General features: G+C 35.8%; 2 protein-coding genes across 2 annotated transcripts; both read right to left on the bottom strand.

Moving 5' to 3' along the window:
- Window positions 1–1,573: 1,573 nt before the first annotated feature.
- LOC133034698 (transcription factor FER-LIKE IRON DEFICIENCY-INDUCED TRANSCRIPTION FACTOR-like) lies at window positions 1,574–9,145 on the bottom strand. Its single transcript, XM_061110018.1, has 4 exons — window positions 8,534–9,145; window positions 6,960–7,169; window positions 1,916–2,089; window positions 1,574–1,819 (listed from the first exon to the last, which is right to left on the bottom strand). The coding sequence occupies exons 1-4, from the start codon at window positions 9,089–9,091 to the stop codon at window positions 1,697–1,699; spliced, it is 1,065 nt and encodes a 354-aa protein (XP_060966001.1). The 5' UTR covers window positions 9,092–9,145; the 3' UTR covers window positions 1,574–1,696.
- Window positions 9,146–9,744: 599 nt separating this feature from the next.
- LOC115720609 (transcription factor FER-LIKE IRON DEFICIENCY-INDUCED TRANSCRIPTION FACTOR) lies at window positions 9,745–12,287 on the bottom strand. The gene is made up of 4 exons (XM_030649764.2): window positions 11,672–12,287; window positions 10,547–10,759; window positions 10,241–10,414; window positions 9,745–10,144 (listed from the first exon to the last, which is right to left on the bottom strand). The coding sequence occupies exons 1-4, from the start codon at window positions 12,227–12,229 to the stop codon at window positions 10,022–10,024; spliced, it is 1,068 nt and encodes a 355-aa protein (XP_030505624.2). The 5' UTR covers window positions 12,230–12,287; the 3' UTR covers window positions 9,745–10,021.
- Between the last annotated feature and the right edge of the window lie 14,562 nt (window positions 12,288–26,849).

The raw sequence follows: 26,849 nt of genomic DNA on the forward strand, positions 1-26,849 counted from the left end.
ATTTATACATAAAGTCTCACGAATTTCTCAGTTTGATAATCATATCCCACGAAAATAGGGATTCTAAATAAACTATAATCGTGGAGATATTTGAGGAAAGTATATCTGAAGATATTTACTCAGTGTATGTTAATATTTAAAAAGTGACACTTGTTCGACATGCCTAATCTACTTGGAGTAGTGCAAGGCTCGAGGCCTGGTCGGATGGTAAATATGAAGGTTCAAACTTAACTGCTCTGAAGTGATCTGAATGGAACTATAAGTGGGTATCCGTCGAAGTCCAAAATGTACTTCTAGAAAGCATATTATTCTATCCATCTAGAAGATCCATACGGGGAGCTTGTTCCCGTCTGGATATTCTTTTGCGTAATATCTTTTTGGCTTCCCGAAAAGGCATACGACATGTTCCGAATGTTACTCATACGATGTCGAATGGGTAATGTATGTGTATAATTTGTGTTACCTATTTTTGAGTAGACTATTTATTTATCTTTCATGCACCCATTACTAAACTATGCTTAACACGTGTCATATAGCATCATGCCACGTCATCAGGGTAGTTTTTGGGATAACAACTATTTTTTTTTAAAAAAAGATCTAATTTATTTTTTAAAATACTCCATTTGATATTTTATTAAAAAAAAAAACCTCTAATTATATTTTCAAAATACTACATTTAAATTTTTACCACTACATATATAAAAGAAAAAAAACTATAATTTTTTTTCATATAATAAAAGATCAACTAGATTTTTTGGTCCAATGCCCCCAATTGGCTTCAGATGTGCTTGCTAGGAGATTGAAGAAATGACATGTCATTTAAAATTCTTGGGAGAAGTGAATTTGTTCGAACCAAATCCTTAGAGGAGCTCAAAATATTGAATGAGGACATGGAATTGGACATGAGTATAGATAGAAACAAAGCCCATGTATGGAATGTGTAGGCATATATAATATAGAGAGCTATTATTAATTCATAGGAAAAGTTACATTATAAGTTTCCAAAAATTTAAATTTGATGTCGATAATTCTCCAACTTGAAAAAATAACAGTAATAATCAAACACACTATTTTCGTAAGTCCACTAATCTTCTTTTTTAATAAATTCATTTACTAATTAAAAATATGACATGTCGATAAATTATAGAAAATGAATATTTAAATAATTGTTTGTTAGGGTGCATTGGGAAATCACTGAAAAATTTAATGTACAAATTCATTTATAGATGACTTTGGTGATATATAAGAGACACAAAATATTTTGGCTATAAAAAAATTTAGTATAATGTATTTAGAAATGTTTGTTACTTTAATTTTTGATTGCAATATTATTTAGGGTTTTTTTTTTTTTATTTTTGAACTTTAAAATAGTTTTTTTTATGTATTTTTACGAAAATTTACATAAAAATCCCATAAAAATTAACGGAGCAACCTAAATCGCAATCAAAATCTACATAGCAAGCCACGTAGAAACCACTGAAGAAATCACCCGCACAACCCAAACCGTAAATTTGAAAAAAAAAAGTTAAAAGATAATATATAAAATAATTTTCCTATTATTTATTCATAATCATGTCATACCGGAAAAGAAGGGACACAGTGTTAGATAAGTAATAGAGAGATGATTGATGAGCGTTATATATATAGAAATTTTATTTATTTATATAAATAAAAAGCAGATGTGTATGTAGCTGATTTAGAAGGGTGTGGCTGTGTTGAGTTCAAATCCTTGGTTAATAAAAGCTCCTGTAACCCAAAGCTTCAAATTTGGCAAATTCATGGGTTCCCGCTGATCATGACATTCTTTATTAATAAGTACCTGTTTCAGGCCAACATATGAAATTGTATATTAATTCATTAACTATACATATTGAAATAATAAATTGATTATTTAGACGATTAATTAGGTACGTACGTTCAAAGTAAATGTGAGTACAAAAGTATCAGAAACAGTGGCCAAGTTGGAGCTCTTAATATTGAAGTTTGTAAGGGATTCAAGAGCTTTGTAAAGTGATATAGCTGCCTTTTCTCCCTTATTGCACACTACTTTCACATAGAATCCTTTCTCTTCAACTTGAAACATGTCCATCTGCAATGCCCAAGTACACCACATCATCATTTATATATATTGGAACTATAGAAAACAAACAACCAGATCAACAACCTGATCAAGATAGCTGTCAAGAGTCTGTTACAACCGACTCTCAACTAACAAACTCAAGTCTGTTAATACAGTTACTAACTGATTGTATTTCCTCTGTGTAATAAGAACTCTATAAATAAAGTTTCTCAGCCAACTGATTTAGTTGAGCAGCACAAATTCATTTCCATCTCTCACTCTGTTTCTCTCCATTTTCCATTGTTCTCTGTTTTCATTCATGGTATCAGAGCTATGGCTTCGAATCGACCACAAGCTCCAGAAAATATCAATCCAGTTCAAGAAGCTGCTCCACCTCAAGCTCCTGAAGCGATTTTACCGAACAACAACCTGCTTCCACTCAATCTCCGACTTGATCGATCAAATTTCACCCTGTGGAGATCTCTAGTTCTTGCTGCCGTTCGTGCTTACAACCTTGATGGCTATCTTCTTGGCACGATTCCCAGACCTCCACAACTTCTTGCAGGTAATGCTCCTAACCCTGCTTTTCAACAATGGATTCGGTTTGATCAATTCATCATGCACTGGCTAATGAACTCTATAACTGAACCAATGCTTGGTTATGTAATCAACTGTGAAACGTCTGCTGAGATCTGGACAATCTTCACTCAACTTTTTGCCACCAGATCAAGAGCCAGATTACTTCAAATCCGTGGATTATTGCAATCCACAAAGAAAGGCTCTCTTTCAATTGATGAATACTTCCTCAAGATGAAACAATATGCAGATGCTCTTGATGCAGCTGGTCAACCAATCTCAAATGATGACTTGATTCTTTATATTCTCGGTGGCCTTGGTTCTGAGTATGAAGCCGTGGTTGTTAATCTCACTTCTCGATCCGACAACCCAACCCTGCAAGAAGTGCAGTTCATGCTCCACAGTCAAGAAATGCGAATCAATCAATTGACAACTGATTCTCTCACAAATGTACAAGCGAATCTGACCAACACAACCAATACCAGAGGTGGCTACCAAGGAAACTCAGGCCGTGGTTATCGCGGTTTCAGAGGTGGCCGAGGCAACAGAGGTGGTAGGGGAAATCGCCCTATATGTCAGTTGTGTGGCAGAGCCGGTCACACAGGACTCAAATGCTACCACAGATTCGACATTACCTTCACAGGCCCTCCCCCAAATCAAGATGCTTCATCATCTTCAATCCCTCCCAATATCAACCCACAGGCCAATCTCTCAGAACTTCCCAATACCACTGATCTGTCTGGAGCTTGGTATCTCGACACAGGTGCCACGCACCACATCACCAACACCCCAGACAACCTGTCTCATTCTGCAGATTACAAAGGCAAAGCTCAAGTAGTGGTTGGTAATGGCTCTACCCTTCCCATTAATCATATTGGTAAATCTGTCATTCCCACATGTTCAAGTAATAAACCTCTAGTACTAAAAGACATCTTACATGTTCCCACTTTTACAAAGAATTTACTCAGTATTTCTCAATTTACCTCACACAATAATATAACCATTGAATTTGATTCTGTTTCTTGCCTTATTAAGGACAAGATCACCAAGGAAGTTCTTCTTCGGGGAACTGTCCGTGATGGCCTCTACCAACTCCAAGTACCTCCCTCACAGTCCAAGCAATCCTGCAACAATTCAGCAACCACAGTGTCATCCAATCCTCATGTTTTCAATTACACTACTACTTGTAATCCTGTTTTTGATAAGTCCAAAACTGTCCCAATTTGGCATTGTCGGTTAGGACATCCATCCAAGAATGTTCTAACCAAAGTCTTGTCTAGAATATCACCAAATACCAAATGTACCACTACTGATTTCTGTAATGCCTGTCAAATAGGCAAACTACATCAGTTTTCTTTCAAGCAAACATCCAATAAAACTACAATGCCTTTCCAATTAATATTCTCTGATGTTTGGGGCCCTTCATTTTACCCATCTAATGATGGTTACAAATACTACATTAGCTTTGTAGATGATTTTACTAGATTCACATGGCTCTTTCCCATGAAATCCAAAACTGAAGCTGCATCTATTTTTTTACAATTTAATGCCTATGTTGAACGTTTCTTTCAACAAAAAATAAAGAGTGTCCAATTGGATTTAGGGAAAGAATACCAACCCCTCTACAATCTGTTTGCAAAGCTTGGCATTGTCAAACGCAATTCATGCCCCCATACCCACCAGCAGCAAGGGAGAGTTGAGAGAAAACATCGACATGTGGTCGATGTTGGTCTCACACTTCTTGCCCAAGCTGAAATGCCACTTCACTTCTGGTGGGAAGCCTTCACATCTGCTGCCTATTTAATAAATAGGCTCCCTGCCCCAAACATCAACTATGAAACTCCCTACACCAAATTATTTCATCATGAACCCGATTACAATATGTTAAAAGTGTTTGGCTGTTCTTGTTTCCCACTTCTCAGACCTTATCAAAACCATAAAGTCTCTTTTCGATCCTCCAAATGTCTCTTTTTGGGCTATTGTTTATCCTCCAAAGGCTACAGGTGCCTTCACCCAAGTGGAAGGATATATGTTGCAAGGAGTGTCACCTTCAATGAAAGTGAATTTCCTTACAACACTCTTTTTTCACCTTCAACTTCCACACCAAGTAATGCACCTGTCATTTTTGACAGCAATGCCTTTAAAATTCCCCAATTTTCTGCCCCTTCTCCACCATCTGCAACTCCTTCCCCACATCCTGCTGTCTTCAACAATTCCAACACACAGCCAACCCATTTTTCTCAATCTGCTACTTCAAACACTCACACTGAACCTCCCACAAATTCTTCTCCTACACCCGATCCTATTTCCCATATTCCTACATCTGCTCCACCCATAACAACTACCAGAAACAGTCATTCAATGGTTACCAGATCCAAAGTGGGGATCTTTAAACCCAAAGTCTACCATACAACCTCCTATGAGCCCGAGCCAACCACTATTAAAGCAGCAATGGCTAGTCCTGTTTGGAATCCTGCAATGAAAGTTGAAATGGTTGCCTTAAAAAGAAACAAGACTTGGTTTCTTGTTCCCAAACCTCCTGACACTCCCATTGTAAGTTGTAAATGGGTTTACCGAGTTAAATTTAACAAGGATGGCAGTGTTGACAAACATAAAGCTCGTTTGGTCGCAAAAGGCTTTCAACAAACACCCGGTATCGATTTTTTTGAAACCTATAGCCCAGTTATTAAACCTTGTACTATTCGGCTCATGTTTTCTCTTGCAGCAACTCATAACTGGGATATCCAACAAATCGATATCAACAATGCTTTTTTACATGGACAGCTCCAAGAAACAGTTTTCATGGCACAACCTCCTGGTTTCATTGATCCACAATATCCAGATCACGTTTGCAAGCTTAATAAGGCCATATATGGCCTCAAGCAAGCACCCCGTGCATGGTTTGACACTCTTAAAACAGCCTTAATTCAGTGGGGATTTACCAACTCAAAATCAGATACTAGTCTCTTCTACATCAACACCAACAACTCTCTGTTATTGCTCCTGGTGTATGTCGACGATATACTTATCACTGGTTCTGATTCACACAAGATTCACCAGGTTATTACTGCTCTTGAACATCAGTTTTCCTTAAAACAGCTTGGACCCGTTAGTTTTTTCCTTGGTTTTGAGGTTATCAGAGACAACACTACCATACATCTCAGTCAACACAAGTACACCAGGGACCTTCTAATTCGCACCAACATGATTGATGCCAAGCCCCAATCCACACCAATGTGTCCAACTTCCAAGCTGTCTCAGAATTCAGGCACTCCCCTGCCCCATCCTACCGAATACAGAAGCATTATAGGGGCTTTACAATACCTGTGCCATACACGCCCAGATATAACCTTTGCAGTAAACCGGTTAAGCCAATACATGCAAAGTCCTACAACAGAACACTGGGGGGCCATCAAACGTGTTCTCAGATATTTAGTTGGTACAACTCACCTGGGGCTCACTTTCACACCAGTTCAGACTCTACAAATCCAAGGATACACGGACTCGGATTGGGCAGGCTGTCTTGATGATCGAAAATCAACATCTGGCTACAGCATCTTCTTAGGCAACAATCTCTTGAGCTGGTGTTCAAAAAAGCAACAAGTTGTTGCAAGGTCCAGCACTGAATCCGAATACAGGGCTCTTGCTCTTGCCACTTCAGAAGTGATTTGGATTCAATCCTTGTTATCTGAACTCGGCATACCTCTTTCAACATGTCCTATTTTATGGTGTGACAATCTCGGTGCTGGTTCTCTAGCTTCAAATCCCGTGTTTCATGCCAAAACGAAACACATAGAAATAGATTTGCATTTTGTGCGTGATAGAGTTCTGTCCAAACAGCTTGATGTTCGATATGTTGATACCATTCATCAGGTTGCTGATATTTTCACTGAGGCTTTGCCCATATCTTCATTTGCTTTTCTAAGGAACAAGTTGACACTTGCTATCTCACCGTGTCACTTGAGGGGGGATATTGGAACTATAGAAAACAAACAACCAGATCAACAACCTGATCAAGATAGCTGTCAAGAGTCTGTTACAACCGACTCTCAACTAACAAACTCAAGTCTGTTAATACAGTTACTAACTGATTGTATTTCCTCTGTGTAATAAGAACTCTATAAATAAAGTTTCTCAGCCAACTGATTTAGTTGAGCAGCACAAATTCATTTCCATCTCTCACTCTGTTTCTCTCCATTTTCCATTGTTCTCTGTTTTCATTCAATATAGTTATAACATATGTCTAAGATCAATATATGCAATTCAGAATTATGGGTCGTTTTGCAATGTTGATAAACTATATGTAGTCATGTATAAAGTATACCTGAGTTATGATCTTCATTTTGGCAAGAGAATTGTTAGTTTTGACATCTTTAATGGTGTTTGATTTGTTTGTTGTTGACCCTGTTTGATATCTTTCTACTTCTTCTAAGGAAGCTTCAAGACTGGCAATCTCAGCTTTTAGCTTCTTCGACTGAGTTTGCAGGTCCTGTACGTAAAGTACTGCATCTCCAACTATGGACGCCTTATCCATCTGCATTAATATATAAACATTTATTTTATATTATATATTTATTCATATAGAGTGTACTCTACTCTATTCAGTATTCTCTACATGATGGTTTTGTTTAAAACAAAAAGAAACTAGTTATCAGCTATATATACATCGTATAGAGATAATAACAAAATATTTGTCATCCAAATATATTATTAATTAGTTGCACAATCAATAAATGGACAAGTTTCATTTTTAATAAGGTAAATAGTGGCATAAGTACTCAAAGTTTTGAATTTATAAGCGACATAAACTCAATGATTTTTTTGAGTGTCATAAGTACCAAATGTTTATAAAACTGTAATTTTTCTCTATTTTCGTTAGTACAGACTCCGTTTTAAATTTATTAAAAAAAGATTTGGAAGTAACTGATACTACATATTTTTCGTCCAGACCAAATAATCTAAAATTTGGGTCTTATATGTGTCCTGTTTAAGACAATAATGAAACTAAAAGAAAATTACAGTTTTATAAACATTGGGTACTTATGCCACTAAAAAAATCATTGAATTTATGCCGTTTACAAACTTTTGGGTACTTATGCCACTATTTACCCTTTTTAATAATACATTCTTTTTTGAAATAAAAAAAAAGATTGAATGTAGTTAATAATATGTGCAGGTGCAAAAAGAGGCATTTTAAAATATCTGTTTGCTTGGGTAAATTATTATTGTAAAACATATGTAATATAATTAAGAGAAATAATATTTTAAAATAGAAAGAAAGAAAAGCCCCACACATAGTTATACTCATTTCTGCACACTTTCAAGTTGAATGAAGAATATGTGTATTGTATAATAATTAATAAAGCATAAATAATTGCATAATCCAAGGAATTCAATTACACTATTTTAGGCCCAACAAGTAATAGATGCTAGTAAATCCAAAGTACTATATGTACTTCTCATATATTTTGAGTGATACTTAGTAGTAAGATAGTAAGGTATGTGAGTATATATAAGTAATAATTGTGGTATACACAATACTTTATACTTAATGATTAAACTTTTAAAAGTAATGTGATGCTCCTTGACATTATTTGAATAATAATTGTGAGACATTCAAATCCTACACTATTTATATAATTAAAAGATGAAAAAGTTACATCAATTAATTAATTATTATTTACTATTTTACTAAGTACTTCACTATGTAAAAGTTATATTTTAAGAGATATTATTAATAATAATATAAAAAAGTTCAAGACAAAATACTAATTATGTTTATTTATAAAATTAAAATCGGTTGTAGTCTACTTATATAGTTATCTATGCTAAAAAAAATAATTGGTGTAATTTCCTAATTTAAATGTGTTACATTTACATTGATTTAATAATATGTACCTTAGTAATGTTAGGAACCAAGGAGCGTAGAGCATAGAGCTTTTCTTTCATCCTACCTCGTCTCCTTCGCTCAGAGATCAAAGTTCTCGACCGATCAACCTTTGGCCTTTTCGACGACGCATTCGGCGTTGTCGTCGTTGTTGTCGTTGTTCCCGAGGAATCATCGTCGTCATCATCATCCTCATCACCATTATTATTTTCAATCATCATATCCATATTATTATTCATGATATCCCCATCAATATTATATTCCGGTACTAACAAAGTAGTATTAACAAACGACAATGAATTGGGGTCCAACGACACCATTGGAGAATTAGCGTTGAAACCAAAGACTTGATTGTTGTTATTATCTAAAGGATTATGATGATGAAGATGATGATGATTAATAATGTTATTGTTGTTGTGAATGAAGTTATTAGAGCCGTTGATAAGATCGTCACACCCAAAATTCACAAGCGGGTCTTCATTTTCGCCACGAATTAAATCGATGAATTGGTCGAAATTTGAGTCGGCAATGAAATCGTGTAGCTCCAAGTCGATGTTTATGTTGTCCATTTTTCATTAATCCTTATCCCAATATTTTTGATCGATTGTGAGAGGTGTGTTATGTTATATCCATCTTGTATTTATAATGTTATTAATATTGAATGAGGAGCTCAAAATATTGAATGAGGACATGGAATTGGACATGAGTATAGATAGAAACAAAGCCCATGTATGGAATGTGTAGGCATATATAATATGGAGAGCTATTATTAATTAATAGGAAAAGTTACATTATAAGTTTCCAAAAATTTAAATTTGATGTCGATAATTCTCCTAACTTGAAAAAATAACAGTAATAATTAAGCACACTATTTTCGTAAGTCCACTAATCCTCTTTTTTAATAGATTCATTTACTAATTAAAAATATGACATGTCGATAAATTATAGAAAATGAATATTTAAATAATTGTTTGTTAGGGTGCATTGGGAAATCACTGAAAAATTTAATGTACAAATTCATTTATAGATGACTTTGGTGATATATAAGAGACACAAAATATTTTGGCTATAAAAAAATTTAGTATAATGTATTTAGAAATGTTTGTTACTTTAATTTTTGATTGCAATATTATTTAGGGTTTTTTTTTATTTTTGAACTTTAAAATAGTTTTTTTTATGTATTTTTACGAAAATTTACATAACAATCCCATAAAAATTAACGGAGCAACCTAAATCGCAATCAAAATCTACATAGCAAGCCACGTAGAAACCACTGAAGAAACCACCCGCACAACCCAAACCGTAAATTTGAAAAAAAAAAAAAAGTTAAAAGATTTAATATATAAAATAATTTTCCTATTATTTATTCATAATCATGTCATACCGGAAAAGAAGGGACATAATGTTAGATAAGTAATAGAGAGATGATTGATGAGCGTTATGTATATAGAAATTTTATTTATTTATATAAATAAAAAGCAGATGTGTATGTAGCTGATTTAGAAGGGTGTGGCTGTGTTGAGTTCAAATCCTTGGTTAATAAAAGCTCCTGTAACCCAAAGCTTCAAATTTGGCAAATTCATGGGTTCCCGTTGATCATGACATTCTTTATTAATAAGTACCTGTTTCAGGCCAACATATGAAATTGTATATTAATTCATTAACTATACATATTGAAATAATAAATTGATTACTTAGATGATTAATTAGGTACGTACGTTCAAAGTAAATGTGAGTACAAAAGTATCAGAAACAGTGGCCAAGTTGGAGCTCTTAATATTGAAGTTTGTAAGGGATTCAAGAGCTTTGTAAAGTGATATAGCTGCCTTTTCTCCCTTATTGCACACTACTTTCACATAGAATCCTTTCTCTTCAACTTGAAACATGTCCATCTGCAATGCCCAAGTACACCACATCATCATTTATATAGTTATAACATATGTGTAAGATCAATATATGCAATTCAGAATTATGGGTCGTTTTGCAATGTTGATAAACTATATGTAGTCATGTATAAAGTATACCTGAGTTATGATCTTCATTTTGGCAAGAGAATTGTTAGTTTTGACATCTTTGATATTGGTGTTTGATTTGTGTGTTGTTGACCCTGTTTGATATCTTTCTACTTCTTCTAAGGAAGCTTCAAGACTGGCAATCTCAGCTTTTAGCTTCTTCGACTGAGTTTGCAGGTCCTGTACGTAAAGTACTGCATCTCCAACTATGGACGCCTTATCCATCTGCATTATGATATATAAACATTTATTTTATATTATATATTTGTTACAAAAGAAACTAGTTATCATCCAAATATATTATTAATTAGTTGCACAATCAATAAATGGACAAGTTTCATTTTTAATAATACATTCTTTTTTGAAAAAAAAAAACAGATTGAATGTAGTTAATAATATGTGCAGGTGCAAAAAGAGGCATTTTAAAATATCTGTTTGCTTGGGTAAATTATTATTGTAAAACATATGTAATATAATTAAGACTATTAATATTTCAAAATAGAAAGAAAGAAAAGCCCCACACATAGTTATACTCATTTCTGCACACTCTCAATTGTTGAATGAAGAATATGTGTATTGTATAATAATTAATAAAGCATAAATAATAATTGCATAATCCAAGGAAATCAATAACACTATTTTAGGCCCAACAAGTAATAGATGCTAGTAAATCCAAAGTACTATATGTACTTCTCATATATTTTGAGAGTGATACTTAGTAGTAAGATAGTAAGGTATGTGAGTATATATAAGTAATAATTGTGGTATACACAATACTTTATACTTAATGATTAAACTTTTAAAAGTAATGTGATGCTCCTTGAAATTATTTGAATAATAATTGTGAGACATTCAAATCCTACACTATTTATATAATTAAAAGATGAAAAAGTTACATCAATGAATTAATTATTATTTACTATTTTACTAAGTACTTCACTATGTAAAAGTTATATTTTAAGAGATATATTATTAATAATAATATAAAAAAATTCAAGACAAAATACTAATTATGTTTATTTATAAAATTAAAATCGGTTGTAGTCTACTTATATAGTTATCTATGCTAAAAAAAATAATTGGTGTAATTTCCTAATTTAAATGTGTTAGCATTTACATTGATTTAATAATATGTACCTTAGTAATGTTAGGAACCAAGGAGCGTAGAGCATAGAGCTTTTCTTTCATCCTACCTCGTCTCCTCCGCTCAGAGATCAAAGTTCTCGACCGATCAACCTTTGGCCTTTTCGACGATGCATTTGGCGTTGTCGTCGTTGTTGTCGTCGTTCCCGAGGAATCATCGTCGTCATCATCATCCTCATCACCATTATTATTTTCAATCATCATATCCATATTATTATTCATGATATCCCCATCAATATTATATTCCGGTACTAACAAAGTAGTATTAATAAACGACAATGAATTGGGGTCCAACGACACCATTGGAGAATTAGCGTTGAAACCAAAGACTTGATTGCTGTTATTATCTAAAGGATTATGATGATGAAGATGATGATGATTAATAATGTTATTGTTGTTGTGAATGAAGTTATTAGAGCCGTTGATAAGATCGTCACACCCAAAATTCACAAGCGGGTCTTCATTTTCGCCACGAATTAAATCGATGAATTGGTCGAAATTTGAGTCGGCAATGAAATCGTGTAGCTCCAAGTCGACGTTTATGTTGTCCATTTTTCATTAATCCTTATCCCAATATTTTTGATCGATTGTGAGAGGTGTATTATGTTATATTTATCTTGTATTTATAATGTTATTAATTTATTATATATAAAGTATTAGGGAATATTATGATTAATATATAGTTTTACCATTATCTAAAGTGTGAACGGGATCAAATGATGAAGTTGGTGACGTTTTGTAATGCTTTCTTTCTCATTTTTTTAAACTTTCATTCGAATAGTTGACAACGCCAGCTATAGCAAAAAAATATTGTCTTCAAGTAATTTGTCGGTCGAATTTAAATTTTATTATTGTCTTTTTTTTAATAAGTATATATTTAATTAGTTGTTGGATTTCTAATCATTGGAATTTTTTTTTCACCACCAATAATTAATTTTTTTTTTCATTCGTTTATGTGCTTGTTCATGAGTTGAAAGATATTATTCTATATAAGTTACATACCACCAATGTGTATTGTGGTTAATAATTTTCAAAAAAAAAAAACACAAGAGAAAAGAAGAGGAGGTCAATTAATAATTAAGTGTCAATTCCATCCTATATATGGAAAATTATACAGTAGTAAGTACTAAAATCTTTTTCATTATTAATTCTTATATTGTAATAATTATAAGAATTATTGTCTATAATTATTACAAGAAGAAGTTTTTCAATAATTATATATAATTATTTTTATACATATTTATCACATACACATGAAAATATATGAGTAATGTTAGATAATATAATTACACGTATTAAATATTAATCATTTATATTTTTTAAATAGAAACTGCAATACTTTTAATTATGTATGGTTAAAATTAATTACTGTTGACTGGATTTTTAGCCAACCGATGTGGAGTCGTAATAAATGAGATTTAAACCAAAATCACAATAATAAATACAATTAATAACACCGTAATTCGCAGTAAATGTAAATAAAAGACACCGAAATTTAAAGAGGTTCGGCACCAGATGTCGGTAATAGCCTACTCCCCTTGAATTTTATAAATCTGAGTTGCAAAAGTCAAGAACAAGCTCTTGATTGTAAAGAATGAGAAGTGTTTATTTTTCTAAGTGTTTCAGATTTTGGATCTTCCCTCCCAGGTCATGGGTGACCCCTTATATAGGGGAGGGGGGTCGGTGCTTCTTGCTTCAGGAGACGCGACCAACGCGGAGCTACCTCAACCGTCTCCTTGATTTTCGGAGGCGGTTGGAGTCTGATTTTTAGGATAATATCCCCTATTTTCGTAGGTTGACAACTGTCTTTGAGCCTTTTGCGGGATTTGAACATTTGAAGGAGCCACTGATGACGAGGGTCCCTTATGGGTGTGACATGGTCGTCAACCACCTTTGAGGATTAAGCCCATACTTGGGGGTAACACCCTCGGGACCCTCGTCAAGGGGGGATGACAACCATCATAGTTAGGTGACCCCCTAAGACCCAAGTTTGGGGGGGGGGGGGTCCCCCCTAAGACACCCAAGTTGGGGGGGGGGGTCCCCCCTTAGACCCAAGTTGGGGGGGGGGGGGGTAACCCCTCGTTTGTTGTCAATAACTATGGTGCAATGTGGATGTCCCCATATACCTTTGAGAATGTCATTATGTCTATGGTAAAATACATGACTTGTACCATGAGTGTGTACGGGATAGGGGTATACCCCTAGACTAACCCTTTAGGGGTTAAGGGGTGTAACCCTAGCGTGGACCCCTAGCTTGGACCCTTGAGGGTCGGGGGGTACCCCTAGCATGGACCCTTGAGGGTCGGGGCTACCCTTAGCTTCCTGAGGGTCGGGGGGTACCCCTAGCTTGGACCCTTGGGGGTCGGGGGGTACCCCTAGCTTGGACCCTTGAGGATCGGGGTGGTACCCCTAGCTTGGACCCTTAAGGGTCTATGAATGTCATAGATGTATGCCTTCTTTTTTACTTTGGAGCTATGTGACTCTATTACTATATGCTACTATGTGTTAACTTGTCTGGCATGTACCACACTATGCGTAAGCATTTTTTTTTTATAGTTAACCATGTACAACATATAGGTTGCTCAAGACATTGAGCAGTGCACAAACACTTTAGAATTTGAAAAGAAAGTTTCAAAATTGTAAAATCTATTTAAGTGTGTGTTTTATGCTTGCTAGTCCATGTATGAGCATGGTTGCCCCCCAAGTGACTAAGTAGGTTCACCTCTTGATCACTTGTTAAGTAATCAGGGCTTTCACATAGGAACTGTTATTGTCATGGGTTTGCCACTATAATTTCATACACTCTTGACCTTAGTTAGGCTTGCAATTTGATTCAATAACAATCATACAAGCTACGTCGTTATATGAAAAATAACTTGCAATTTTTTTTTGATGAATAAATGGGCAAATATGCCTTATTACATCAAAAGTGGGCAATTTGTGCCTTCACATTATCAAACTTTGTTGGTAGGTATGACAACTATCTATGAAAATACACTTTGCGGGTACACCAACTAGCCTAAGTCATTGCTGAAAAGCAACTTATATTGGTAGTACTTTTGTAGGTGCTCTCCGTTTTAATGGCAAGACACTAGTACTAACTTTGTGTTTGCACCGTAACATGCTAACTTGTATATGCCATGTGGGATGATCCCAACTACTCCATACTCGGTGGTAAGTCACCCTTTGGCGGGATGATGGGTTATCATACCCATAGGTAAGGACAAGGGGAATGTCGCACGTGGCTGAAGATTGTATCAATTAGAAGGACATAGTCATTCATGAGGATGCTTTGTTTGACTTTTTGTTGTTAATAAAGTTGTTTCCACCATTATCGTTGTTGGTCCTCTTTCCATTGTTAAAGCTATTTTTATTATTACTCTCCTGACCATGGGAGCCTTGGCCACTAGTGCTTGCTCCGTTCTTGTTTCCCTTAGCTTTGTTGAGGCCTTTGGCGTTCCATTCAGCCTCTTCTAGTTTAATGAACTCATCAGCTCTGTCAAGGAAGTCTCTCATAGTATGGGTTGGTTTCCGCCTTGTATCCTTCCACAGCCGACTTCCCACCAGAATGCCCCCCATGATGGCGGCCCGCTTGCCATCATCGCTCAAATTTTTTACTTTGGTTGCCTCTTGTATAAAGCGTTGAATGTAGTCTTTTAGTGGCTCATCGGGATTCTACTTGATGGCGACCAAGTCACCCAACTCCGCTGGTATTTGTCGGGCTGAAGAGAATTGGGTATAGAATAACCCTTCAACCTCATCCCAAGAAGTGATTCTCCCTAGGGGTAGTTTAGTAAACCATTGTTGCGCCGTATCCGTGAGGGTTGCAGGGAAGATTCGACACCTAAGGTCATCCCTGATTCCTTGAAGGTACATTTGGATTTTGAAGTTTTCCACATGAGTTAGTGGGTCTTCACTACCCGTGTACTTGCAAGTGGGCATCTTAAACTTTGCTAGAATAGGGAGGTCATTGATCATTTGGGAAAAAGTGGACCCTCTCCTCCTTTCCAGATCCAAGCCAGTGGGTTTTGGTGCAGTAAGGTCCTTGACCAATCGGGTTAACTCGTCCAACCGAGCTTGGATCACCGGATCTGTGACTGTTTGAGGTTGAGCAATATTGACACCAACATTTGCTTGGTCTCTTTGGACCGGCTCAGGTGGGTTCACTATGTTGGTACCACGACTATCTCTATTTCTATTGAGGGCGTCCCGCAAGTCTCTATCCCTTCGGGGGCCTACCTGTTCAAAAACTGACTCGATTGTTGGCCTTCCTCCGGCATTCTGACTGTCAGCCCTTCCATTAGCCGGGGGTGGTACTTGGTCATTCCTACCCTTTTGGGGTAGATTTCCAGGTTGATGTTGCCTATTAGGGGCATACGACCCTCTGGCTTGATAACCCCCTAGCTCAGGATTTGGTTGGTTGTTAGCCCGACTTTCAGCTTCATCATCACCATGACCGTCATGGCAGTTTGGATGGTAGTCACTGTTGACCTCAGCGTCTTCTCTTCTCCCTCTGGACCTACTATTTCTTGGGCGATCATTGCCATCTCGTGTTTGGCCACGTTGATCACGGGGTTGCCATTCCCTACGCTGGGGCGTCCTTCCACTATTTCTGCCACGATCACCATTATTGTTTTTAGAGTTCCCTCCACCACTCTGCCTTAGACAGACATTGTGGGAGTCATCGCGTCCCATATGATGGCCGGGTAGGACTTGCTCATCAGTCGGGGGTGGTCGATTATTATTGCGGGGAACCCTGTGGGAGGGGTGACTCCTAGTCCTTTCTTGGTTCCTTGGGCGCTCTTCAGGTCCATAGACCACCCTTTCCCTCTGGTTCCTTGGCATAGGGACCTCCCGAGGATAGGTTTGAGGTATCTGTTGATTGTTGGCATCAGTACCCATCCCTTGAGTGTTTTGGTTGAAGTAGCTTCGTATTAAGTCGGCAGCCTCTTGGGTCCGACGATCTTGGTCGTCTTGGCGCCTCCTTATCTCACGAGCATGATCTTCCAGCCAAGATTGGAATTCTCTCCTTTGATTAGCAAGACTTTCAGTCAAGGCCACTCGAGCTTGATTTTGCTCTTGGTGCACAGTTTGAAACTGGCCTTGCATCTGGCTTATCGCGTCTGGCAACTGATCCATCTCAAGGTCAATTCCCTCGATGTTGACATGGGGTTCATTCCGCGGCGTAAAGATGCCAGGGCCGCGGCCAGTCTGAGCTTGGCCCGCACCGTCAGTAGGTGGGACAAAATTTCTAGGATTACCTCTTCTGGTGGCGCCATCAGTAGCGCCGCCTCCTGCGGCAGTGGCATTGGTGGTACGCCCAGTAGTTGTCTGTCCAGTGACTGTAGTTTGACCAGTTGCTCCATGGCCAGCGATTTGAGCGGTGGTGGTAGTGTCGCCGTTCCCCGGACGCGGGGGTCGTTCTCCATTGTTTTCGGCGAGGTTGCTCGCTGATGGAACTTGGTGGACGCTTTCCATCTCTTCGTCAGGTCGCTCTTGAGATCTTCAGGTCAACACCATTTTTTTCGGCAAAAAACTTGAAGATTTTGGTCTAAGCTCTCAATGAAAGCACCAAAATGTTGACTGGATTTTTAGCCAACTCACGCGGAGTCGTAATAAATGAGATTTAAACCAAAATCACAATAATAAATGCAATTAATAACACCGGAATTCGCAGTAAATGTAAATAAAAGACACCAAAATTTAAAGAGGTTCGGCCCCAGATGTCGGTAATAGCCTACTCCCCTTGAATTTTATTAATCTGAGTTGCAAAAGTCAAGAACAAGCTCTTGATTGCAAATAATGAGAAGTGTTTATTTTTTTAAATGTTTCAGATTTCAGATCCTCCCTCCCAAGTCATGGGTGACCCCTTATATAGGGGAGGGGGGTCGGTGCTTCTTGCTTCAGGAGACGCGACCAACGCGGAGCTACCTCAACCGTCTCCTTGATTTTCAGAGGCGGTTAGAGTCTGATTTTTAGGATAATATCCCGCTATTTTTGTGGGTTGACAACTTTCTTTGAGCCTTTCGCGGGATTTGAACATTTGAAGGAGCCACTGATGACGAGGGTCCCTTGTGGGTGTGACATGGTCGTCAACCACCTTTGAGGATTAAACCCATACTTGGGGGTAACACCCTCGGGACCCTCGTCGAGGGAGGATGACAACCATCATAGTTAAGTGACCCCCCTAAGACCCAACTTGGGGGGGGGGGTCCCCCCCTAAGACCCAAGTTGGGGGGGGGGGGTTCCCCCCTAAGACCCCCCCTTAGACCCAAGTTGGAGGGGGGGTCCCCTCCTAAGACCCAAGTTGGGGGGGAGGGTCTCCCCTAAGACCCAAGTTGGGGGGGGGGGGTCCCCCTAAGACCCAAGTTGGGGGGGTCCCCCCCTAAGACCTAAGTTGGGGGGGCGGGGGGGTCCCCCCTAAGACCCAAGTTGTAAGTTGGGGAGGGGGGGTCCCCCCCTAAGACCCAAGTTGGCGGGGGGGGGGGGGGGTGGGTGTCCCCCCTTAGACCCAAGTTGGGGGAGGGGGAGTAACCCCTCGTTTGCTGTCAATAACTATGGTGCAATGTGGATGTCGCCATATACCTTTGAGAATGTCATTATGTTTATGGTAAAAATACATGACTTGTACCATGAGTGTGTACGGGGTAGGGGTGTACCCCTAGACTAACCCTTTAAGGGATAAGGGGTGTACCCCTAAACTAACCGTCTAGGGGTAAAGGGTATACCCTTAGACTAACCTTTTAGGGGTTAAGGGGTGCACCGCTAGACTAACCCAATGGAGATCATTGCATTTGAGGTAGGAGTAGTAGTATATACCCCCTAGATTAACTTGGCATGTGGGTGCGTGGTCATTGTTCATTCCGCTTACGAAGGTGTTAGTCCGTCGTTTTTCCTTCTTTGAGACACCCACCTTACTCAAGCTAGGGGTAAGAGTGACCATCTGACTTTCATTCTAACGGTCAGACCACCCTTCATGATTAACGGTCATGACTTTACATATTCTTTATTAATTTAGTCTCGGTATTTTTGTGCCACGTGTTGCTACTCTTGACACGTCATCGCCGTTAAAATTTAGGTAAACAATTACATATCATTGTATATAGTAAAAATGTGTGCAGTTTGATGTGTCTAAATCATTATTCTAATAATATATAACAAATTTTTATATATTCCTATGTATGTGTTAACCAAATAATTTCGTGAATATATGTATGTAGCCTTATCACAATATTCACAACCGACCTACTCTTCAATCGGTCCTACTTTTATTTCTTTAAGCATCGTCATTTTCTTCTCAATATCAATGGCTTATACTACCACCACAACTGTACCACACAGGCTCCAAACGACGAAGATATGGACGACGAGACTATGAATATAGAAGATTGGTTTTAATTTTAGTACTTATTTTGAATAATTAGGTTTTGTTAATTAGTAAGTTATTGTAGTATAAATATGTATATTAAAATATTTATTTTTATATAGTAACTTTGAATTTTGACATTACTTTTTTAGTAAAATTTTACACAAACACACAAATGAATAAATTCAACTCAAAGAGCTTTTGTGATTTCATTGATACTTATAGTCAATTATAAGAATATTCTATAATAGGAACACCTCATTACACAGAAACAATGCATTACAATAACATAGAATATTCTCAAAAAGGTAATAACAGAAAGATACTCTCTGCTATGCTCAAAATATGTGATTACTCAATGATGATGAGCTGGTGCCACTTCATATTCCTTAGCTGCCGAATTGGATTGGTGACTTGTCATTGGTTACCATTTTAATCCTTAACACTTACCCTTAAACTAAGTGGGGATTGAACCACATCTAGTTTGTCTACAAGGAATTGAAATTGTGTACTAGGGAGACTTTTGGTCAATCAATCAACTACTTGATCATGTGAGGGGACATATTGAACCTCCAACTATTTGTTGAGTATTTTATCTTTAACAAAATTCACATCAAGTTTGATGTTGTTCTAGCATGATAAACATGATTGGAGGCCAATGCATTAGCTCCCATGTTATCACACCATGTGATTGGTGTTGTAGCCAGATGAAATTTGATCTCTTGTAGTAGGGATTGAATCCAGGTTATGTCTGTAGCCACTTGAGCAAGAGCTCTATATTTTGACTTGGTGTTGGACCTAGACACCATAACTTGTTTCTTAGATGACCAAGAGGTCATGTATTTAGATAAACATAATACCCTGCTATTTGGTCTTCTGCCATCAAGATAACTTACCTAATCTGCATCAAGAATCCCATTGGATCAAGTCTATGACAAATGTTGATGTGCAGTCCATGAAATGGAATTCCTTTGAGATACCTTAGAATGCGTTTAGCTGTATTCCAGTGTGCTGTTATTTGGGCTTTGAGAATCTGAGTTCGCTTATTTACAATAAAGCTTAAGTCAGATCTTGTATGAGTGAGGTATTGAAGGGCCCTAATAAGACTTCTATACTCTGTAGGATTTTCTAATAATTCACCAATAGAAATAGAGAGTTTTCCCTACTGTCATAGGAGTTGGGCAAGGTTTCAAGTGTAGCATGTTGGTTTTCTCTAATATTTCATGAACATATTTAGCTGGAATTAAATAGATAACTGTCTCATCTCGAACAACTTCTATGCCCAGAAAATACTCCAGTAGTCCCATGTCTTACAGAGCAAATTCTTGATTTAATTTTGCTGCAAGCTGTCTCAACTTTTGAATTGTTTCCAGTAATGATTATGTCATTGACATAAATCAATACTAGCATTATATCATAATTATACTGGTAGTAAAACAACGAGGAATCTGCTTTTGAGTTAACAAAGTGCCACCTAACAAGTGTGTTTTTCAACTTCTCAAAACAAGCTTTTGGTGCTTGGTTTAGACTATACAATGATTTGAGAAGTTAACACACATGTCTTGGTTTGTTTGGATCAATGAAACCCCATTATTGCTGCATAAATACTTTCTTTATTTCAAGCTGGCCATTCAAGAATGCATTGCTAATGTCCAGTTTTCGAATTTCCCATCCTTTGGACATTGGAATGGGCAAGAAAAGTCTCACTACTGAAGCTTTTACTGCAAGGTTGTATGTTTCACTATAATCTATCCTAGGTCTTTAATCGAATCCTTTAGCAGCCAAGAGAGCCTTGTATCTTTGAAATAAATTATTTACATTTCTTTTCACTTTAAATACCCACCTGTTACCAATGATATTCATTTTAGGTGTGCAAGGTATAAGAATCGAGGTATTGTTTCGAATTAGAGAACCATTTTCATCTTGCATAGTTTTTGTCTAGCCTGGGTGAAGAAGAGCTTTAGAGAGAAAAATTTTCTCCTCAAAGATAACATGCCACTTGGCTTCACCAAGATAGACCTTGGGTTTAAACACACTTGCTTTTCTCCTAATGACCATAGGGTGAGTAGGAATAAGAGGTCTTAGAATGACAACATCATAATAGTAGCAGTGTGGGAGTCAACAAAAAGTTGGTCAACATCATCATCATCTAAATCAAAAGCAAGATGAGATGGAGCCAGATGTGACATACCAGATGAGATAGAAATTGTATATTAATCAAGAGCACAACCAATAAGAGGTGATGCTTCAGGAGTTGTTGTAGAGAGATTGAGATAGAAAAGTTTGGATAATTAGAAGAAGGGTTCAAGGTGTAGTGGAAATATTACGAAGCACAACAAACCAGGAAGGAATATAGACTTGTACAAGTTGTTTAGATTGAAAAATATTAAGGAAACTAAATTGGAAAGGGAATCCATCTTCATTGAAGATGTCATTCCTTGAAATATAAAGTCTACCTTTATTACTCAAGCATTTATAGTCTTTGTGGCTATCACTATATCTAGTATTGACACACCTTTTGGAGTGGTATTGAAACTTATGAGTTTGATATGGTCTGAGGCATGGATAACAACTACACCCAAAAACCTTAAGGAACTTATAATAATTTTATTTCTTTCCAGACAATACATCAAATGGTGAGATATTACCTAATACAAGTGTTGGAAGTCTACTGATTAAGTACACAAAGGTTTGAAAAGCATCCCACCAATATTTTTGTGGAATGTTAGCTTAAGAAGGGAGAGTTAAACCCATTTCAACAAGGTGTCTATGTTTCCTCTCAAATCTACCATTTTGAGCTGATGTATGAGGAAGGGTGTTAGAAATCTATTCTTTTTTTCTATCAGCAGATCACTAAACGCCTTATATATCCACCCTAATCCTATTTTTCTATCAAATTGATTTTCAACAAGGGTTTGAAATTGAACAAAGGCTTGCAGATGCCCACCTTTAGTTTTAAGAGGGTATATCCAGGTATTTGTTGTGGTCAACTATGAAGTGGATGTAAAACCTATAGTTGGTGTTAGACATAATGGGTAAGGGTCCCCATATGTTAGTGTTGATGATTCTAAGGGAACTTTAACATGATTAAAGTTCAAAGAAAAGGGAAAATTGTGGGATTTCCCCACTCTACATGCTTCACAAAACTTTCTTTATTAAACATGTTGTTTACTATAAAGACATAATTCATATCATAACCATGATCAATAGTAGATCGATGTAAATCCTAAGTATTCATGGACTCTTGTTCAAGTTATTAGTTTCTTTGATTTACTTGTTAAAGTTTTTCAGAGAAGATGATTCTTACAACTTTTGTTTTGTGAATCTAATAATGTGGATGACTAGGAACATGATCTACAATTATAGAATCTTGACTTTTTTAAAGAATCGAATATAGGTTCCCTTTATGTGTTAATTCTAGAACTAGAAAGTAGTGTGCAAATTTAGATGAGATCTAAATTATAGTTCCACTAGTGAATTAATGGTCCTACAGGATAAATAATTAATTGGAAGGGTAAAACGGTAATTTGACCAAAACTAATTACAAACCAACACATGGAGGGCTAATCATTAGAATTGATTATGTCAATGAGTACTACAGTAAAACTCAATAAATCATTGAATTAATAAACAAATATTATTTAGTTGATGAGATTCAATATATAATCTAGTTTATTGGAACTTAGAATTATAGGTCCATGGTACCCGAATTGCCACCTTGAAATACTGTCAAGGGTAGGGATAAATAGTTGTATAATATTGTTCGAAAAAATTTATTTTAAATTGGCAAAGCAGTAATTATTTATTTTTGTAATAAATAAATAATTTTTTTAAATTAATTAAATAAAGAAACATATAAAAGTTATTAAGACAAAATTTGTTAGGACTATATTTGTTGAGACAAAAGTTATTAGGACAAATGACACCATCCTTGTCTTAATTGAGACAAGGTAGACACCTACCTTATAGTAGGGTATCTCTATTAGTTTTTTCTTTTTGAGTTGATTAATTAATCAATTCGATTGGATATGTATTTTAATTTTAAAAGGCTAAAGATATTTCAAAGTAGTTGAGATATTCTCTCAAGTAGTTGAAACATTCTCTCATCTAAAATATTAGCAACCGAAAGCGGTTATAGATATTTATTTAAATAATTAAATATGATTTAATTAACTGAGGATTTAACTACTAAAGTGGAAGCGAGATTCTAGAAATCAAAAGAAGCTTTTCAAACTACTATTTTCAACATACCAGGGAGAAAAGGAATTTTTTTTCTCTCTCAAATAGTTCTTGCTCATGTGTTGAGAATTAATCAAGAATAAATTATACACTTTATCCTAATAACCCACACTATTCTTTGTGTGTGGTTGGAAGACTACAGTGTGAGTTGCTGATCAACCAAAAATATACAACTTACAAGAAGTTTCGAGAATACTCTGATAGTTATCAAGAGGTATATATTCTTTTCTTGTAATTTATATTTTGATTTAATGTATACACATTTGGAGATCCATTGGGACTGTGGTATGATAATCTGATATATAAATTCTTTCGTTGGTACCTAATTTAGTACCATAAAACTAATAATTAGTATCAGAGCAGTTTCATGAATATATATACATTAAATGTTGTGTGAGTTTTATTTATTTATATATGTGATATGTATGTGAATGGATGGTTGTATTTTTGTAAATGTATGAGAGGTAATAAATCGTTAATTATATGATTAAATTAGGTGTAGGTTTCGTTATTATTATTTTTTTTTAGAAAATAATGTAAGTCAATATTGAAGCATAGGAATTTTTATGTAATTTTATTTTATGAAATTATTTTTACGTAAAAATTATATGATGTAATGTATATTGCATGTGAGCTCGTTTTCTAATCTTGAAACTCGGCTATACACGTCAAAATCACATTACATGCGAGCTCTGGTTCATGGAGGAACCCCGGCCATGAAAGACCACCCAAGTGGTTCTCAAGTTTCGTGCCCTTCTTCCATGTGATGCCGTTTAGCTTATAAATCCGATCTAACTAGGAACGGTAGTCTCGTCGATCTTCGGTCTGTTTCAGCTTTGGGCTCACAGGTTGGTTCAAACATTGACTATCAACGTTGCAGGTGGTTTAAACATTGATTGTTAATGCTGTAGGTGGTTTGAACACCACCTGATCGTTCATGTGAAGCACGATAACCTGCATGGGACTTTAGTCGTGACCATGTACGAAAGGCCGTTAATTATCCAAATGTTAACCACCGTGAAGGTGCTACTTCACCTATGAATCTCAGTCCATACTTTCCCAACATGAAGAGACTCATAAGGGTCATAGGGTCCTTCGGACCTACCTATTATTGCTCCTCGGACCCTCTTCATCTGACTTCCATGCCCACCGTGGCCATGCTGGCTCATGGAGCCATAAAAAATGGTGGGCTGTTGTGGCCGACTCTTTTTTGCTCGTACCCGACTATATTAATATATATATATATGTGTATATTTTTGAGTGTATATATATGTATATACTGTATATATATATTGTATATATACTATAAATTATTATTTAATTATTTAATGTAAATAATTAATTATTATTTTATATATTTATTTAGTTTTAAATTCAAAATAAATATTAAGGTAATTAATTTGGACTTCAAATTCAAGTTATAATTATCTTAATTATTTTGTATTAAATAATAACATTATTTTATTATTTTTCATAATTAAGATAAAATAATATAATTTTGTGGGATATTTATTTTAGGTTTGAAATTCAAATTCAAATCTATAATCATATATATTAAGACAAAAGCTGTCTTAACCCCAATTAAAATATAAATGTTATTATTTCAAAACAAAACTAATATGATAATAAAGTTGTCTTAAATATAAATGTTATTATTTCAAAACAAAACTAATATGATAATAAAGTTGTCTTAAATATAAATGTTATTATTTCATAAAACCTATTAATTGTAACAATAAGCTGCAGAATGGCCATATCAACCACACAGTTGACATGTGGGTTTCGGTCCATTATATCGACCTCTTCTGCCTTTTCCACCTATTCTTCCTCTATTGCTTATGTTGTTACCATTGTTGTGACCACCTTTGCAATTTTCAAAATGTTTTGAGCCACGACTAGATCTAGGGTTATTTTCTTTATTTGCATAATTTTCATTTGGGGAAAATAGACCACTAGGTTGCTTTGAGTTTTTAGAGTGTAGTGAGTCTCTCCATCTTGGTGTCACAATTCAAGAGCATATCCTGAAGCGTTTGCCAAGTTTTAGCTAGTTTTGACTCAATGAGAAGCACAAAAGGCATATATTATGTATCTAAACCAAATAATTAGCAACTAATTGAGATTCATGGTAGGATTCACCTATTCACATGCAAATTGTCTCTTTTGTCTTAGGTATTCCACCATTGTATCAGATATCTTCCTGTGTGTTTGGATACTGGTCTTATACTCATCTGTCTTAGCCTTGGAGTGATCATTATAAAGACCCTTTAGTGCATGCCATAGTTCAGCAAAGGATTGATAACCCATTACTTCAGTGGCTATGCCTTCTGTCATAGACTCATATAACCAACCCATCAAGTGTTTGTCATGAACAATCTATTGTGCAAACTATATATATATATATATGGATTCACTTCACTGTTGGTTGCAGACTGACCATTAGCTGAAATAGGAAATGGTATAAACTCTTGGGGCCTGGCCTAGTACTTATGAAGAAACCATCCAATTTATAAAACTTAGCAATAGGTTAGACCATAGTTTTCCATAGAGAGAGATTATTTTTGTCTAATATGAGAGTAAATGATTGATTCAATGTGTTCCCAAACTGAAGGACACAACACTAGAGGTATGTCTTCGAGAGAAATTTGTTGTTATTTCAACAGAGGCTTGTTGCTTGCTGACCTCCAGAGCTGATCTATCTCCCTGAGCAGCTACACTAGGAGTTTATTCACCAATCGACATTTCCAGTCAATGCATGGCTCTGATACCAAGTAAGATTTTACACAAATAAAAAATGAATAAATTTAGCTCAATGAGCTTTTGTAATTTTATTGATACTTATAGTGGATAACAAGAGCATTGTAAAATAGAGACACCTCATTACATAAAAAATAATGCACAACAATAAAATGGAATATTTCTAAAAAATTAATAACAGAAAGATACTCTTTGCTATACTCAGAATGTGTGACTGCTCAATAACAAGCTTTCAATTGCCACTTCATATTCAATTAGCCGCTGAACTGGATTGGTGACTTGTCACTGGTTACCATTTCAATCCTTAACATTTTCTACTTTCGATTATTTTTTAAATTATTTAATTAAATAAAATATAATATTTTGGGTGAACTTTTAACTGTGGCTCCCCTAAAACTTTTGGTTGTTTTAGTACCGAAAGTATGCCCCTACCAATATATTTTTGTATGTAAAGAGAGAGAACAATATATAATTAAGTCGAACTAGTTGCTATTTCTTAACTATATATTTATATTTTATATATATTTTTAGCAATATTAGTTAACTATATTGATCATATCTAAACATATATAAATATACATATATGTCATTTAAATTCAATTTCTTATTAAGATGAAAAAGTTGAATACGATTTTACTCGAAGCTGTTTGAATATATGATAAAAAAAAATTGATCTATAGTTCTACTTCTAAATAATGATATGCGCTGACTAAAAATAGCTTGACCTTTTCTCTGAAATTGAAGTTTATTAGTCGATAATGCTAATTTAAAAACACGTATATACGTATATATTATATTATTAAACAAGTAGCA

Source organism: Cannabis sativa, chromosome 2 (assembly GCF_029168945.1).
Source record: "Cannabis sativa cultivar Pink pepper isolate KNU-18-1 chromosome 2, ASM2916894v1, whole genome shotgun sequence".
NCBI classification, from domain to species: Eukaryota; Viridiplantae; Streptophyta; class Magnoliopsida; order Rosales; family Cannabaceae; genus Cannabis; species Cannabis sativa.